General features: G+C 44.9%; 1 protein-coding gene across 1 annotated transcript; it reads left to right on the forward strand.

Annotated features, from left to right (window-relative positions):
• Positions 1 to 1,999: 1,999 nt before the first annotated feature.
• On the forward strand, positions 2,000 to 19,246 carry LOC145395447 (uncharacterized). Its single transcript, XM_080269051.1, has 10 exons — positions 2,000 to 2,095; positions 3,346 to 3,473; positions 4,231 to 5,863; positions 6,110 to 10,529; positions 11,769 to 11,848; positions 13,209 to 13,371; positions 14,344 to 14,483; positions 16,271 to 16,481; positions 16,881 to 17,041; positions 19,196 to 19,246. Exons 1-10 carry the CDS (start codon positions 2,000 to 2,002, stop codon positions 19,244 to 19,246), a joined length of 7,083 nt encoding a protein of 2,360 aa, XP_080125177.1.
• Positions 19,247 to 19,365: the final 119 nt, after the last annotated feature.

Below are 19,365 nucleotides of genomic sequence, written 5' to 3' on the forward strand. Positions count from 1 at the left end.
GGTTGCTGAATAGTGTACTGAGGCCAGACAAGTTGGATGTGTGGCTTTATTAATCTTCAAAATACTTATTACGTGTGTGGGGTAGAAGGTTAGTATTATTAATGGTTCTCTATGGCTTCTCACAACCCAGGTAAACAATCAGCAGCAATTTGGCGAGTATCCGGAGTAAATACCCGAAATTAAAACTGAAAAAGGTTTTGTCATGACGTATGCTATTTGGCAGGTGACCATCATGGCTAAAATAAGGAAGTAATAGTAATTAGAGGTGTGTATTATGCCAGTTTATGTTAAAAGTATTAATCAGAATGCCAAAACCAAATGCTGTACTTTTTTCAGGAAGATTTCTTGTCATTCTTCATGGTAAGTATCGTGAAACTGGCATGATAATTTAGCAGCGTAAGAAGTGTTTGTAGTTGTTTATGATCGTGATACCACTTTTTTTTTTTTCGTTTTCTGTCTGATCATGGAAGTATTGTACTGCCATAAAAGTGCCTAGTTGAATTTTTAAACTTTAATACCTTACCTTGTTGTCCGATCCCTACGTTACTTCAGCCTATATGGGTTGGAAAATTTTCTTAATTACAGTGCAGTTAATTCAAAAATTTTCATTAAGCATTGTACACTTATCATATATACTGATGGAAATGGGCTTCTCATACATGTAGAATGCTAAATTATAAGAATACTGTATCGGAAATGTACGTTTTACTTCAGGCACCAGGACCTTACCAGTTCAGTTGGTGTTACTCCAGTTTGTTTATATATGTATTTTTTGTACTTTTTCGTGGTGGTAAACAATTTCTTTCTGTTGATTTTTTTTTTCTCCCATGTTTCCCTGTGTGTCAGCAAGTGGGTTGGCGGGGGGTTAGTGCCCCTCCTCCAAAAAGAACTAACTCAAAGACAAATGGCCACCCCTTAGGGGATTATGGCGTCTTACTATAGATAGATAGATAGATAGGTAGATTTTATCATCATGTTCCTTATGAAAGACTGACTAAGAGGGTGTATGTAGGTGAGGTGGAGGGAGGGAGAGGGAGGGGTAGACCGAGGATGAGGTGGAGGGATGGAGTTGAGAGGTATATGAGGGAGGGGGGGGTGAATTGGGGGGAGGGGAGTCAAATGGTGGGTGACAGAGTGACTTGGAGGCGTTTTGTCTGCGGCCACCCTTTGCGGGATTAGGGCGTCGGGCTATAGATAGATAGATAGATAGATGTTCCTTATGCCTCATAGTGCAGACTTGCTAAAACTTACTCAAATCTTGGTTAGGTTAAATTGCTAGATTTGGTTAGGATAAATTGCTAGGTTAGGTTTGGTTAGGTTAAAATGTTAGGTTAGGAGGAGGTACCGGTACTGAAAGGCAGCTGGGACGTATGTTGGAAGTGTTCGCCCTCACGCTGAATAAACAGTTGATACAGAGGCAGGAGCACGGCTAAAAACAAATGGGAAAGAAATTTAATGTGGGTAGTTCCTTTACCACCCAAAAAATAATCAGAAGAAAATTTTTTAAAATCAGGAAGACGAAGGACATTATATGGTGAGGTGCTGCTGCTGCTTAATGTATAGTGTTTGTTTACTCATATCTGCTTAGTTATTCAGTACAGTAATGGTGTAGGATAGAGTGAGTAACTTGATAAACACCATATTCTTTATCTATCTGTCTGTATCTATCTATCCATCTATTGCCAGACACCTTAATCCCAGAAAGGGTAGCCACAAACAAATCGCCTCCGTGTTACCCTGTCCCCCGCCATTTCACTGCCCTCCCCTAGCTCACACACCCCTCTCTCATGTACCTCTCCACTCCATCCCTCCATCTCATCCTTGGCCTCCCCCTCCCTCCCCCACTCCACCTCACTCACTTACACTCTCATTAGTCTCTCGCTCTCCATCCTCTCCACATGGCCAAACCACCTCAGTGTATTTCTCCTAATGCTTGCTATCACAGCCACACCACAACGCGCCTCCACCATTCTCTCGTTGACAGATATTATATGGCGCGATGTCTGGGCGTATCCATCCCCTGTGTGAGGTGGTGCGGTCACAGCTGCGTTCGGGCATCACCATCACCTCCGTGGCACAGTGTGTGGAAGAGTTGGTGGGTGTTGCAAGGGAGTAAACTCAACCCTCAATTTAAGGGACCTCCATTTAAGGGATTTCAGATTTAAGGGACACCATTTTCTACCTGACAAACGTACAGGACCATTCAAAAATGATACGTAATGTCTAGGTTACACAGATTAATATATTTCTTTATACAGTACCCGTAAAATGATATTCATAATCATATAAATAAGTGAAACAGTCATTGCATTTCATAATAATTTTGTCTTTATATGTGGTAAAACAAGGGATATTTTCAGGTAAGGGACAAAGTGATTCCTCATTTAGTCCCTTAAATCGAGGTTTGAGTTTAGTTTGTATGTAGTAGGTGCCGCATGGTGTTGATGTTCCATTATAGAATTGTCCTTGTTAGAATGCTCACTTTGCCATGCACATAGGTTCACATTAACTTGGTCTGACCCCCTTAAATCCCATTCTAACTTCAGTCCCAGTGCAACTCCTAACTCCTTCAGTCCCAGTCAACTCCCTCTAACTCTTCTGGCTATCTAACTCCTTCAGGTGGTCTTACTCCCTGTAACTCATTCAATCACAGTCTAACTCCTTCAGTCCCAATCTAACTCTTAACTCCTTCATTCCCAATCTAACTCCTCCAATCCCATTCTGACTCCCTCAATCCCAGTCTAACTCCCAGAATCTCATAATATATTCATCAATGTATTCTTGCTACGTGTCAAGTGGGGTTGGTGGAGGATTAGTGCCCCTCCCTGTAAAACAGTTAACTCTAAGCCCTTGGCCACCCCGTTTGGGATACATGGCGTCTGGCAATGAATGAATGAATGTATTCTTGCCCTCTTTTTATGCTTTTATTCAGTTTTGGAGATATTTTTCAAACTGGAGAAACTAGATACAGTTCAGTACTTGTATTAATCTGTCTTTACAACTCCACAGTCAGAAAAAAAGAGATGGCAGTTTTAGGCCAAGTCAAAGTATAATGAGTATAGAAAGTTGAAAGTCTATCTGTCTATTGCCAGACGCCTCAATCCCGTTTTGGGTGGCCACAAAAAAATCGCCTCCACGTCGCCCTGTCCCCCGCCATTTCACTGCCCTGCTCCCAACTCTCACCCCCCTCTCTCATATACCTCTCCACCCCATCCCTCCATCTCATCCTCGGCCTCCCCCTCCCTCTTCCCCCCTCCACCTCACTCACATACACTCTCTTCGTCAGTCTCTCAAGTTGAAAGTAAAATATAAGAAAGTAATTACGTTTTAAATAATATTCTACAGGTGCTGAATAGTCTTGATGCTGGAGCCACCTGCATCGCCATCAGGATCAACTTTAGCATATTTAAAATTCAAGTTGTGGATAACGGACATGGGATCAAGGAGGAAGATTTGAATTACTTGGGCGTGAGGTGAGGTTTTTATTTATTTACATTTATTCATTAACTTATTTTTACAAGATGAACAGAGGAAGGAAAAACTAATTTAAGTAAAAAAAAAATCCATAAACCAGATTACAGGTGTCCTCATGAAAATAATATGATGCACATCTTGGAGGAATTCTAAAGGTGCCATGTGTCTAAAATTCATTATTATATCTTCCATTATTTCAGTGCTCATTTTACTGTGTTTGGCATGACAGGTGGCCGTCCACATTTGTAGAATCAACTTTCGCGGGTCTCGCAGATTCGTGGATTGCCCCTCTGTGGAGCCAAGACTGAATTTAATGGGTATGTTTGTAAGAAACTGGGGTATATATGCAGCTGATGACTTGCCCACACTCACATGTGGGCAAGTCATCAGCTATTTGTGATATTTTATGCTGCTTTCAGGTCCCAATTATGGTTTATTAGGTACAGTACGTGTACACCTCTCCCTATGTGTCAACAAGTGGGTTGGCGGAGGGTTAGTGCCCCTCCCCGTAAAACAAATAACTCAAAGTCAAATGGCCACCCCTTATGGGATTATGGCGTCTGGCAATAGATAGGTAGATAGATGTGTACACTTGCTCACAGGGGGTGATGTGCAGCTGTAGAGGCATTCACAGGAGGGCACACCAAACATTCGCGGAAAATTCACATTCGTGGGGGTCTGTGTCCCCTATACCCTGCGGATGTGGAGGGCCGCCTGTACCCCATAGAGCTCCATAAATTTTGTATTGCTTTACAGACACGCCACCAGCAAGTGCCACACCTTGGAGGACCTCTCAACAAACTTATCCCACTATGGCTTTCGTGGGGAGGCCCTGGCAAGCACGGTCGACATATCCGCCATCGTCGACATCAGCACCAGGCCACAGGACTCGGCGCAGACCCTGACCAAGCTGTTCACTTACGGCAAGATGAAGATGATCGGACCGGCGAAGAATTCAAGACCGAGTGTGGGTACGACCGTCACCATTCAGGATTTCATGTACAATATGCCCGTGAGAAGGAAGATAATAAAGGAGGCCATTGATATAGAGAATGTGAGGAAGCGGCTGGAGAGTTTTGCCCTGATGCACCCCAAAGTGGCGTTTAGTCTGAGGAACGATGGCACCAACGCGCTGATTCTCCAGACCAAGAAAACCAGCAGCCCCGTCTCAACCTTCATCCAACTCTTTGGGGCCGAGAGAGCCCAGGGTCTGGCCGAGGTCGAGCATTCCATAGACCAGTTCACCGTAAAGGGATACATCAGCACTCAGCCACATATCAACAAGACCATACAGTTTGTGTATGTCAATAAACGGGTGATACTGAAGACTAAAATCCACAAGATGCTGAATTTCCTGCTATCAAGGTGTTCCATTATAAGCAGTAGGATGCACCCAGGCAGTGTCGGCTCTGGAAAGCCCACCAGTCCAGTCAAAGGCATGAGACTCTATGGCATATTCTTCCTCAACATCGAATGCCCCCACAGCGAGTACGACATATGCCTGGACCCCACAAAGACGCTGGTCGAGTTCCGGGAGTGGGAGAAGCTGCTGATTTGCATTGAGGAGATGTTTCTGAAGTTTATACAGGAGGAAGACTTGGTTATCTCCCTGAGTGAAAGGTATAGGAAGTCAGGAAAGTGGCCAGAAGAGGAGGAGGAGGAGGAGGAGATAGTAGGAAGCTCAAGCACGTCACAGCTGGAGATTTTCAGTCTCAAACGACCGGGAGAAAAGGGAGAGACGTCGGAGGGACCCGGACCCAAATATGGCCGAACCATCAGTACGCAGGATAACCTCTTGGCGGTCCACTCCCTCTCAGTCAGAAGAGCCAAGAAGAAGCCAAACAACCCTGAAGCAGAGGACAAAAGTGATGATTCCAAAGACCAAGCAAGCAGACGAGAGTTACGGAGTGCCAGCAAGACAGATAACAGTCCTGACAAGAAGAGGACGGCTGGTAATGGGAGAGGGGCAGATGATGGAGATGAGGAGGAGGATCCTGATTTTGTATCCTCCCCTGTTAAGAAGAAGAGCAGCAAAAAGGTGTACAAAAACTCATGGGTCATTGATAAAAAAGTCAAAAGAGATCACATACCCCCTCCTTGTAAAGCTCCCCCGTCTAATACACCCTCTATAACTGCAAAGATAAATAAAGATGAACGTGATAAGGAGGCTTTGTTTCCTGGCTGTCAATCAAGCAGCCAATGCGATTTAGAGGAGCCAGCTCAGAATAACATTAGTGATGATTGTGAAAGTGACATTGCCAGCAGTAGGGAGGGAACAGCATTGGAGATCCAGAGTAGACAGGGTGTGAGCACATTGGAACAGTTTAAGAGAGTTATTGATAAGGGCCTGTGTAAAGGTGACCAAAATGAGGGAGATGGAAGGAGAGGGGTGAGGGAGCAAGGGAGAGAGATGAGAGGAGGAGGAAGACAAGTGGAAGATCAAGGGAGGGAGATGAGAGAGGCAGGGAGAGAAATGGGTGAGCAAGGGAGAGAAATAAGAGGAGGGAGAGACACAAGAGAGGAAAGGAGAGAAAAAATGAGCGAGAGAAATTCTGAATCGACTAGCCCAAGGACAGACAGAGCCATAGCAAACTCTCCGAGGCCTGAAGGAGCGGCTGGTACCTCTAAATCACAGACGAGGGCGAACTTATCAACGCTGGAGGAGTTTGTGAGTTTCTGTGAGGCTGACCGAAGGAAGGCAGAGCTGGAGAAGTACAGGACTCCGGCAGATGCAGTAAGACACACCCCTTCCACCCCACCGCCTCTCAGGGCCTCAAGAAGGGCTTTGGATACCCCCCCGAAGCTTCACAGGGACCTGGACGTCACAACAGATAGCGCAGCATCAGATGACATAGAGAGAGAGATGGCCTACGATGAAGAGAGGAGTAGGAAACAAGTAACGCGTCCTGAGGTTGTTTACGATGAAGAGAGGGCTCGGAAAGAAGCTATCGCACATTCAGAGGCACTAGATAATGGCAGATCTAGTAAATGTAATGATATATATTCAGATGTAGTTAATGGCAAATCTAGTAAGTGTGATGATATCTTAACACTAGATGGCTTGAGAGATAACATAACATCTTTTTCTGCCAGCAAGGAGATAAGAAATACTCCAACAAAAAACACAAAGGCATCATCATTGAGCAAGTCCCTCAGTGAAAAGTTTAAGAAGCACCAGAGCCAAGTCAACACGCTGAGTATTCTCCAGAGATTTGAGTATAGAGGCAAGACAGCGAATCATGAGCACAGTTCTTCCAAAGGCCCTGTTGATAGCAGTGACGGGACAGCAGTTAGAAGCCAAAACGCGGTTGTGGACCCCCGTGAATCATCGGAAAATATGGACAGGAGAGAGAGAAATCCTGCCATACCAGAAAGCAAGAGCCAAAAGGAGGATTGCGATGGTTCAGATATTTTAGACAGCAGTTTCAAGTTCCAGCCAGTTTTGACAAGCAACATAGGAGATGCCATGTTTGATGAGGAGGATGGGCAAGAAGATGGGGACAGCTTCCATCCTGTTTTGAGTAGGAAGACTGATGAAGGGGTGTGTGGTAACTTTCAGCCTGTCATAAGAAACAGGGCAGGGGATAGGCAGATAAATTTTGATGGGGAGGGCAACACTGGTGGCTCCTGTAATCATATACATGCAGCGAATTGTGAGGTTAAGATGCAGAATCACTCAAATTGCTGCCCTCACACATGGAATCTTCAGGACACCAGTAACTCCCAAAGAAACAGCACCTCGTCTGTCATAGTGCCTGGCGGGGGAAGTCTTGATGCGGTGGAAGTTAAGAGAAGCTACATCAGCCAAACAGGGATGCTTAACAGTACACTTACAAGGGCAGGGAATCATAGTTTTGGCATCACTGAGGAAGGAAGAGGTGACGGTGGTGTAGTAGGGCTGCATGATGGTACTTCTTCCAGGCCAGAGCATCGAGAGAATCACCAAAACTCGAGTGTGAGAACTAGCTTGGATTCGGAAAGCTTTGGTATTCCCTCTACGTTGCACACCCATACACTACCCAGGCCACAGAATCAAGAGAATCGCCAAAACTCGAGTGTGGGGCCTAGTCTGAATGCAGGAAGTTTTGGTGTACCTTCTGCAATACATAACAACACATCCAGGCCACAGAATCAAGAGAATCACCAAAACATATTCATAACGTGGCCACAGAATCCAGAGAATCACCAAAACATATGCACAAGAACTGGTTTGAATTTAGGAAACTCTGTTGCAAATTCTGCACCTCAGGACACACTCCTACACACAGGTTTTAACTCAGGTCATCTGGGAAGGGACAGAGAGCAGTGTGTCATAGAAAACAGAGTGCAGAATAATGAGTCCAAACCATTTTTAGATCATCAGTCTGTGCAGCGTAGAGTTGTGAGTAGTGACAAGCATTTTGGGGTGGGTGTGATTCATCCTCAGCATCTTGGGTTGGATCTCCAGACAAGCTTGGGGCCACAGGAGCAGCAACATCAGCAACAACAACAGCAGCAGAAAGCGAAGCAACCTCATCCTCATCATCATCATCATCATCATCATCTTGGTTTGATAAATGAATCTGTGACCACTCCAGCAGCCACGAAAGAAACAGGGTCGGCCAAGAAATACGTTTCCTTCTCTCCATCCGTCTTAACCCCCACACAACCATTTGAGGTTAGGGACGTACATGATAAGGTTCATAATAGCGATCTCAGTATTGATATTCAGGGGTCCCAAGGCTTTACTCCTCAACCTATAGATGAAAAAAACAGCTCAATTTTTAGGACTCGGGGTTTTGCTACTGAAACTCTAGATGAAACAGGTGCCTCCATTTTAAAGACTCAGGGATTTACTAATGAAACTTTAGATGAAACAGGCACTTCTGTATTAAAGTCTCAAGGTTTTACTGCTGAAACGCCTGGTGAAACAGCCAGTCGTGTGTTAAAACTCCCTCAGAGTCTAGATGGAAACATGTGTAAGGAAACGCACTTGCTGCCCAACAGGAATAACGCCGAAACTTCCCTTACTCCAGATGAAACCGGGAATCCTGTTTTAAAGACCCTTCACACCCTAGACGGAAATATATCTAAGGACCCCAGCCTACTTCCCAATATACCCAACACTGATATGTCCAAGTATACCTCAAGTGTGACTCAGAGTAGTGATTGCACCCATAGACTCAGCACTGAAGGCCTTGGGGATATAACGGAGATTTTGAGCCGGATTGAGAACACTTGTAGATTAAAGAATATTGGCCAGGTACAAGGGAGTGAACCCGAAGGTGAAAAAGTACCGAGTTCTCATACTATTCTGCACTGCCAAAAGACCCTCACCCACAGTACTCCGATGTGTAATGGTATTTTAAAAGTACATCCACAGTGTACAGAAGCACATGGAAACTCTGTACAGTGTGATAAAGCACTCCTGTCTAATGTGCATCACCAGAAGCACATCCATAGCACAGTCACATGTAAAGATGGTACAGAAAGCATGGTAGTACAGCCTCAGTGTACAGAATTACATGGAAACTTATTAGATTGTCAAGAAGCAGTCGTAGCTAATAATCTGCATCACCAAAAGCACTTAGACAGCACACCCACATGCAGTGACGTTTCTGAAAGCACTGAGGCATATCCACAGTGTACACAGTCACACACAGCAGATCCAAGTGTGAGTCAGGCCAAGGAGAAGAATACTGAGATGGGCAGCACCGGTTCCTCATCATCTGTGAACCCCTTCTCAGAGACCCTGCACTTCTCCCAGCTGACTTTCTCGGGTTTGGAAGGTCCCTCGCCCACCAGAAGCGACATCACACCCACCGTCACACTCAGGGGAGAAGCTGACTCGATGGAAACCTGTAATATAAGCCCTCCTACAGCTCTAGGCTTGGAGAAAGGCAAGAAAGACTCAGTGGATGCTTGTAATGCCAGTCCCCCCACGACCTCAAGTTCAGAGAAGACGAAGAGGAAGTTACAGTCATGCGAGATAACTTTCCACGGCAAGATGATTCACATTGGAAAGGACCCTGCAGGTGAAAGCAAGGGATGTGATTGTAATGTTAATGCCTTGCCCTCCCTGTCAGATCAAAGCACAGCATCATTGAGAGATCCATGTGTACTGGGGCATACAGGAAACAGTTTAGATTTATGTGTACAGGGAACTTCATCAGGGAGTGTAGATGAGAAACATGAGAAAATGGAGAGGCAAGCTAACGTCCAAACCCCTCTTTCGGATCCTGATGAAAGCTCCACTCTGGGGTCCTTTGCACACCAGGGAAGGATGGAAGGCATGAAGAGGGAACTATATACACAGGGTCAAAGCACAGATCAAGCACAAGAAGATAAACGTTCAGGAAATCGGGCATTGGCGAGTGAGAGTGCAGAAAGTCAGCAACGAGAGGGAGAAAGTGTGGAAATTACATCATCAGAGGGAGAAAGCAGTAACAGCCAGCCACCAGAGGGACAGGTCGGTGATATTCGCGTACAGGATCAAAACAGAAGCCACCCAGCTCAGAGGTGGAAAGAAATAATTGACAGCGAAGGGAAGAGAGTTTACGTGGATCTCCAGACAGGGAACACCTCCTATGACCCCCCACAGGTTAAGGCCATCCCAGAGTGGACCAGTAGCCAGTCTCTCGGGGCGCCATTACTTAAGGTGCCTCTGACCCACGAGCCTTGGTTTGTGCCGAGGAACAACGGTATGAAGAAGCGAGAGGACTTCACCCTGACCCACGGCTTTACAGACCTCATGTCTTGGAGGAAAACCCGAGACGCGAGCAGAGATCATGACCCAGGCCTTGGTGTGAAGAAAGGCTGCACAGAATCGGTACCTAAGGATGCGGTTACAAATTACTCCGATAGCACGGGAGAAATTCAGGCGCCCAGTAGCAAAGAGGTACGGGAGACCATAGACTCGTTCCTGAAGGGCATGGAGACCGAGAAAGATGCCGAGGGTGAAGGTGACGTCCAGCAGTTCTCCGACGTGGCCCGGATCTGCGAGAATTGGGAGGCGCCGGACTTCGCCATGGATGCAGAGGTTTTGAACACGGGAGCTGAACAGATTATCAGGACAGGTGCGGTGTTCAGGAACTGTATTTAGTTTTGTTAAAGATTGGTTATGTGAAGCTACAGAACGTGGCGAATGTTTTTGGTGTATCCGATAGAGCCAGGATTCCGGGGGCTTGAATGATGAGTGATTGGAAGTGTAACGCATTGGATTGGGCAAATTTGGGCTGTCTGGACATTGCTACTCCTCACCCTGCCCTAGGGTGGGAAAGGAGGTCCAGATGTTGATGATGATGATGCTCAGTAATGGCAAGGAGAAGGGGGAGACCAAGGATGAGATGTAGGGATGGAGGGATAGAGATGTGAGGGATGTGTGTGTGTGTGTGTGTGTGTGATTTAATTTTGTTATAGATTGCTCTGTAGGGGAAAGGGGAAGGGGAAGACCAAGGATGAGGTGGAGGGATAGAGGTGAGTGTGTGTGTGTGTGTGTGTAATTTAGTTTTGATAAAGAGTGCTCATTTATACCTACAAGGGAAGGAGGAGGCCAAGGATGAGATGGAGGGATGGAGTAGAGAGATATATGAGAGAGGGGTGTGAGTTGGAGGGAGAGTAGTAAAATGGCAGGGGACAGGGCAGCATGGAGGTGATTTGCTTGTGGCCACCCCTTTTGGAATTAAGCCATCTGACTAAATATATATAGATAGATTCACGTATACAGCTTTCAAATGCTTCACAACCAAATTAAAGTAAATATTGTGTATAGATCTGTATGGTTATGCTGTTAGGTTCATTCATGCATCTTCTAAGCACATTACAACCAGACTACCATAAATCTGTCTATCTATCTGTCTGTCTATCTATCTATCTGTCTATCTATCTATCTGTCTATAGCCCGACGCCCTGATCCCGCAAAGGGTGGCCGCAGACAAAACGCCTCCAAGTTGCCCTGTCACCCACCGTTTGACTGCCCTCCCCCCAGCTCACTCCCCCCTCCCTCATATACCTCTCAACTCCATCCCTGCACCTCATCCCCGGTCTCCCCCTCCCTCTCCCTCCCCCCACTTCACCTACATACACCCTCTTAGTCAGTCTTTCATTCTTACTCTCAACTCCATCCCTCCACCTCATCCCCGGTCTCCCCCTCCCTCTCCCTCCCTCCACTTCACCTACACACACCCTCTTAGTCAGTCATTCACTCTCCACTCTCTCCACATGTCCAAGATAAATGATACGTGCCATTAACTAACTGCTTTATCGACTTGTTTATCGACTCAATTTGCTAAGCTCGACTCCGCCTACCCCCCCAGGGAAGAGAGACGCAGCTGTGAAAGTCTACAATGCCGTTTACGAGTACAGGTTTACGAAGGACATGCTACAGACTTGCAAGGTAAAGTGAAAAATGCAAGAGAGAGAGAGAGAGAGAGGGAGAGGGAGACAGAGGAGAGAGAGGGAGACAGAGAGACAGACAGACAGACACAGACAGAGAGAGAAAGAGAAGAGACAGAGACAGACAGACAGACAGAGAGATTGCAAGGTAAAATAATAAATACTTCCAGGTGTCTTAATTTTTGTAGCATGGAGAGAGAAAGAGAGAGAGAGCAACAGACAGAGAGACAGACACAGAGAGAGAGACAGACAGACAGACACAGAGAGAGAGACAGACAGACAGACACAGAGAGAGAGACAGAGAGTGAGAGATTGGATAGAGATAGAATTGGGCATCCTCCAGCAGGTATCATTCACGTTAGGGGAGGTTTCCTGTAGTGAAGGGTTAAAGAAGCTTATAGTTAACCCTGATAGGCAAAAAAAAAAATGTATGGGATTAATAGAGGAAGAGAGAGAGAGGGAGAGGGAGAGAGAGAGACGGAGGGAGAGAGAGAGAGAGAGAGAGAGAATGATGTGTGAATTACAAGCTTTTGATAGTTCTTCCATTTTCTATTCTTTTTTTTTTTCCTGACTCTTACCTCATACCATCATTAGGTGGGGGAAAAAAAAAGACCATGGTATTAACAGTTTGTGGTTGGTGGGGGTGCTGACCATCCACTCATTTGATGTAGTACTGCTCTTAGGTGTCTGCCCTTTCCTTCTGTCCTCTTCTGTCTTTCTTTCCTTCATTCTTTCCTCTTCCTTCTGCCTACGGGTGACTCTACACTGATTGACAAGCCAAATGGTTTCCTGTTCACCAGGAAACCATTTACTACGCTGGGTGGTAACCATATAACGAAACTTTGGCGCCTGGTGGTTTAGTGGGTAATTAAGGCGCTCCAGTCGGATTGAGCCGATGAAGGTTTATATCCAAGGGGTGGTTGGGGTTATTGCTCATGTAATGCCACTCAGGGATGAGTGAGGCTGGTCACTCTCATCTTAAATGTCAGGACCAACTTGCCAAGCCCTGGGCTCCTACACCCCTCATAAGGCAACGTAGGATTGGTTGATGGATGGATGGTATTAACAGTGATAAAAATAGGACATATAACTTTCAGACTTAATATACAATCCTCAAAACACCTTTCCGTATCAGGTGTTGGGCCAGGTGGACGACAAATACATAGCCTGCAGCCTGACCTCTCTCTCTCTCTCTCTCTCTCTCTCTCTCTCTTCCATCATTAGGTAGGGGGAAAAAAAATCATGCTATTAACAATGATAAAAAAAAACAAAAAACATACTATTGACGACGCTAGAAAGAAAAGGGGGACTTATAACCCCCAAAATTTATATACGAACCCCCAAACACCTTTCCGTATCAGGTGTTGGGCCAGGTGGACGACAAATACATAGCCTGCAGCCTGACCTACCCCTGGGCGGCTTCGGATAACTCGACCCCAAGACCCACGCGGCTCCTGGTGTTGTTCGACCAGCATGCCGTCCACGAGCGTATACGACTGGAGGAAATCACCAGGGAGAACTATGGTTAGTCTCTCTCTCTGTCTATCTATCTATCTATCTACTGTATGTCTGTCTGTCTGTCTACTATCTACCTGTCTGTCCATATCTATCTGTCATCTTTTTGCATTTAATATATTTTAAATATCGATTGCGAAATGATGAAGTGCGAAGGAGAACTGGAGTTGTTCGGGAGATGGCTGGTAGAGTTGAGCAGAGGGTGTTGCGATGGTTTGGGCATATGGAGAGAATGGATAATGAGCGATTGGTGAAAAAGATAACTAGATCTGATGTGAGAGGTGTAAGGCTGAGAGGAAGACCACGAATAGGATGGATGGACAGTGTGAAGAGAGCGCTGGATGCGAGAGGGATGTCTGTTGAGCAAGGAAGAGTGGCTGTGCGTGACAGAAATAAATGGAGAGAAATTGTGAATGAATAAGTGATGACGCAGCCCTGAGGGGATATTCTCCCACATTTGGTCTGATCAGCTAGTCAGGTCAGGTGCGGGTAAGGGGATGGGTCTGTTATGATGTGGCAGGGGTAAACCAGTTCTGCTGTCGGGCCCTGCTGCGGATGTCACTGATTGCATTGCGCAGTTGACCCTTGTGCGGTGTGGTGCGGTGAGGATCTGTCCGTTCTCCCCTTTGGGGCTAAGATGCGAATGAATGTGTTTGAATGGATGAGTAAATGGGGAGTGTGTCGTCCTGTCTCGGCTACCTCCCTTTCCTTGGGGGAAGCAGTCTAGGTATATAGATAGATAGATAAATATCAACATAGATTGCATGAATACCACACAAGAATTTACTAACGGAGCAGAATCAGAAATAATTCAGTAAGGAAGAGGTGTTAGTAAGCTTCCTAACCATGTGGAAATAAATCAGTAAGGAAAAGGTGTTAATAAGCATCCTAACCATACTAGAATACTTCCCTTTGATACAGAAGAGCCAGACGAAGACAGCGATAAAAAGACCCACGGAAAAGACAGACAGAACCAGGTAGAGGAGGACGAGAGGGGGCTGCCCACCCTACGTAGCGCCGCCATGACCCCTCCCATGCAGCTGTCTCTCCCCCGCCATGAAGTGCGGCTCATGATGGCCTTCCCTCGCGTCTTCACGCGTCGAGGGTTACATTTCTCGCAGGTACGTCGTCCGTTGGGGAAGTGTGATTATGCACCTGTGCGCTGTGATCGATAGCTAACCAGTCATTCAATTATATGATCACCATAACCACACTTCTGTTTTTTCCATGGATGATTATCTTTTTTTTTTTGCATATACAGTCACTTCAGTCCCCTAAAAAGTACTACTGTACAGGTATACCCAAATTTAATGATGCAAGTGGTTAGGTAAAAACCCATTGTTAGGCGGGGTATCATATATCAGGGTAGATTTAACATGTAAAGTAATGGGATGCATTTTTCAGCCTTGGGTTTCCCCCCCAACCAAGTCCAAACCCACCCAAATGAGTCCAAAAACAAGTGTAAAGCCAATCTAAATGGCCTAACAGCTGTCAAGGAAGCTAACCTAAGCCTAACACCTGTAAATAACTCACTAAAACCAAGAATAAAATATGGAAATCGTCAATTATAAGTCTGGAAAAAATCAAGCTTAGTAAACTGTACCCCAGAATGACTGTTCACCCCACCTATGGCTAAAACACATTAATCTAAGTCTAAAAACAGTTTATAAATCAACCTAAACACAATGTTCACCCCACCTATGGCTAAAACACATTAATCTAAGTCTAAAAACAGTTTATAAATCAACCTAAACACAATGTTCACCCCACCTATGGCTAAAACACTTTAATCTAAGTCTAAAAACAGTTTATAAATCAACCTAAACACAATGTTCACCCCACCTATGGCTAAAACACATTAATCTAAGTCTAAAAACAGTTTATAAATCAACCTAAACACAATGTTCACCCCACCTATGGCTAAAACACTTTAATCTAAGTCTAAAAACAGTTTATAAATCAACCTAAACACAATGTTCACCCCACCTATGGCTAAAACACATTAATCTAAGTCAAAAAACAGTTTATAAATCAACCTAAACACAATGTTCACCCCACCTATGGCTAAAACACATTAATCTAAGTCTAAAAACAGTTTATAAATCAACCTAAACACAATGTTCACCCCACCTATGGCTAAAACACATTAATCTAAGTCTAAAAACAGTTTATAAATCAACCTAAACACAATGTTCACCCCACCTATGGCTAAAACACATTAATCTAAGTCAAAAAACAGTTTATAAATCAACCTAAACACAATGTTCACCCCACCTATGGCTAAAACACATTAATCTAAGTCCAAAAACAGTTTATAAATCAACCTAAACACAATGTTCACCCCACCTATGGCTAAAACACATTAATCTAAGTCCAAAAACAGTTTATAAATCAACCTAAACACAATGTTCACCCCACCTATGGCTAAAACACATTAATCTAAGTCTAAAAACAGTTTATAAATCAACCTAAACATACAATTTTGGTCTAAAATATCATCAGAATCGTTAAAGAAAATCAAAGCCCATCGTTAAACTGGGGTTTGGCCATCGTTAGGTGGGGTATGGTTGTATTTCTACCCCCATCGTTAAGCCGGGGTATCGCATCGAGGGGTACTGTATATCGAGGTATTCCTGTATTTTTTATATACAGGTATACAATGTCTAGTTTTGCCTGTATGGTCACTGCAACCCCTACATTCGATATGTGATGAATTCTCATAATTCGCATGTAAAGCTATGGTGAGATAATAAAAAAATAATACTGCGATAAGAATACAGTAATAATAATGATAATAATAATAATAATAATAACATAACCACTCCTTCTGCAGATTGACTTAATAATAATAATAATAATAATAATAATAATAATAATAACAGTAATGATGCAAGGACTCCATCCCCAGATTGACTCAGAGACAGTCAGCTTCCACGCCATCCCTAGCTGCCTGGTTGCACGTGAGGCCAATGAAGCGCGTCACCGCCGCTGTCAGTTGGCCGCCTCCATCGTTGAGAGCACCGTGCGGGACATGTGCCACACCCTACAGTGCACCGGAGGGGTCGTGCCCCCCATACCAACGCCCATAGCCAACGTGCTCAATAGTCAGGCGTGTAGAGGTGAGGGGAGTGTTATACTGTTGTAGGATTGGGATGATGATGATGATGATGGTGATATTGATGGTTATGGTAATAGTGGTGATGATGATGATGATGATAGTAGTGATGATGATGATGATAATAGTAGTGATGATGATGATGATAATAGTAAGAGTGGTGATGATGATGACAGTAACAGTGGTGATGATGATGATGATGATGAGAGTAATAGTAATGATGATGATGATGATGATGATGGCAGTAATAATGGTGATGATAATGATGATGATGACAGTAATAATGGTGATGACAATGATGTTGATAATGATGATGATGACAAGTGATGATGTTAATAATGATGATGATGATACGCCATGTCTGCCGAGGTCCTCAGCATCCTTTATCCCCCGATGGCAACAGGAGCGGTGAAGTTTGGCGACCGTCTGAGTCTGGGGCAGTGCCGGGAGTTGGTGTCCTGCCTCGCCTCGTGCCAGCTGCCCTTCCAGTGTGCCCACGGACGACCCTCCATCATGCCCCTCGTCAATCTGGCACACCTACCCCCACCCCCCACCCCAAATCAGGTTGGATAGTGGAATAGGAGCAGTAGTGGATGAGTAGAGTGGAAGAGTGTGTGAGGAAGAGAGGTTTGGAAGTCAGTGAGGCTAGGGAACTGACAAGAGATCGAGCTGGCTGGATGAATTTGAAGGAGAGAGGAGGCGAGGTGGGCCAAGGAGAAGGTGGAGAGATATGGTGGATGAGTGTGTGAGGAAGAGAGGTTTGGAAGTCGGTGAGGCTAGGGAACTGACAAGAGATCGAGCTGGCTGGATGAATATTGTGAGAAGTGCATGATCAGCGATTTGGCACCCCTTTTTAAAGTGACAGCGTCTGGATTGACTCTATCGGATACGTTTATGTGAAGCTACAGAACGTGGTGAATGTTTTTGGCGTATCCAATAGAGCCAGGATTGCAGGGGCTTGAATGATGAGTGAATGGAAGCATGGCCCATTGGATTGGGCAAATCTGGGCTGTCTGGACATTGCTACTCCTCACCCTGCCCTAGGGTGGGAAAGGAGGTCCAGATGATGATGATGATGATGAGTTGCTGTTGTTGTTGTTGTAGCCTCAGGTTCATTCAGATGTGAACAAGGTGGACTACAGGCCAAATGACGATACTTCAGCTCTGTATCCTTTTCATAGCACTTCCTCCTGACTAGCATCAAACTCTGGTGTTATGGAGAGATGGCAGTTTCAGGTCAGGTTAGAGTAAGAGTAGTTCACCTTAGCTCACATGCTTGACACTGTCCAGAAATATGTTCCTGTAGGCAGCATCTGTATACAGTGGCCCCTCACAGACTAACTGGGGGAAAGTCTGATCTGATAAAGCTGAAAATCCATCATATCCAATGGTCCCCCCCTCATGTGGGATTTTAAGTATATTTGTAAATGCAGTCGCCCATAATTTTGCCCTTTTGCAGCGTATTTCACATCCTTGCCCTAGCACTTCTTCATGACTAGCACCATATTACTGTAGTCAGTAAAATTCCCTCTACTCCAAGTCTGAGCATTTTGGTTCTGAAATGGTATCAGTCGTACCTTTTCAATACTTTATACAGTTTATTTTACAACCATGTATGACGGTTTATTTGTTAATATGATAGCACTTTAAGTAGAGAATTTAAAATGGACTTAAGGATTGCATCTATCAAAATTCACAAATATTATTCATTTACCTGCATCACGTCCATGTGCCATATACTTAAGTTGGAGTTGGTCAGTTTTTTTTTAATGCAAGGAAGAAGGAACCCAAGGCCAGGAGCCCGTAAATCGTTCCTTCCAAGAAAAAAATAAATAAATAAATAATACAAGAGAGAGCCAAATTCAAGATCCGTTTGAGATGCCTGGCCACACTGCATTTGAGGACTGGAGATCATAGGCAGCAGGAAATACAGACAGAGGGAGACAGTTCGCGAGCCAAATTCAGGATCCGTTCATTTCGAGATGCCTGGACACACTGCGTTTGAAAGACCGGAGATCATAGGAAGCGGGAAATAGAGACAGTCGGAGTCATACTTGAAAAATTTCTGGACTCGGATTCGGAGTCGGGAAATATTATCCCCAACTCCACAGCCCTGATTGCCACCCAATGAACGGACATTGTTTGATACAGCTGACAGGAGTACAGTGGCCTTTGTAGTGTCTGTTAAATCCAATACCTGGTCTACCAAGGTGTGTTAAAGCAAAGGTGTACTGTAATGCCATATTCTATCTATCTATCTATTGCCAGACGCCATAATCCCGTAAGGGGTGGCCATTTGAGGTATTTGTTTTACAGGGAGGGGCACTAACCCTCCACCAACCCACTTGCTGACACGTAGGCAGCACGTATGGTTTGGTTATATGGTTACCACCCAGCGTTGTAAATGGTTTCTTGGCTTACAGGAAACCATTAGGCTTGTCACTCAATGTAAAGCCACCTGAAAAGGAAAGAAGAGTAATAAAAAGTGACAGGAAAGATGGGAGAAATAGGAAGAGAGGAGGACAGGCACAGAAAAAGAATGATAAAGGTGAAGGAAGAAGTAGGCAGCACTACAACAAGTGAGTGGATGATGGTGAGAAATAGGAGGAGAGGAGGACAGGCACAGAAAAAGAATGATAAAGGCTAAGGAAGAAGTGCCATATTGATTTGCATAATTACACTGAGGTTTAATTACTTTCGTTTGCTTTTTGTTTTCAGAAGAGTAAGCCGAGCCTGTGGAAGCTGCGCGAGGGTCAGGAAAACCAGTGATCAGGTGGTTATATCTATCTATTTGTCTATCGCCAGATGCCTCAGTCACGTAAGGGGTGGCCACAAACAGATCACCTTCATGTCGCCCTGTCCCCCGCCATTTCACTGCCCTGCTCCCA

Source organism: Coenobita brevimanus, chromosome 31, assembly GCF_032717465.1.
Source record: "Coenobita brevimanus isolate Jiangsu-jjx chromosome 31, ASM3271746v2, whole genome shotgun sequence".
Taxonomy (NCBI): Eukaryota; Metazoa; Arthropoda; class Malacostraca; order Decapoda; family Coenobitidae; genus Coenobita; species Coenobita brevimanus.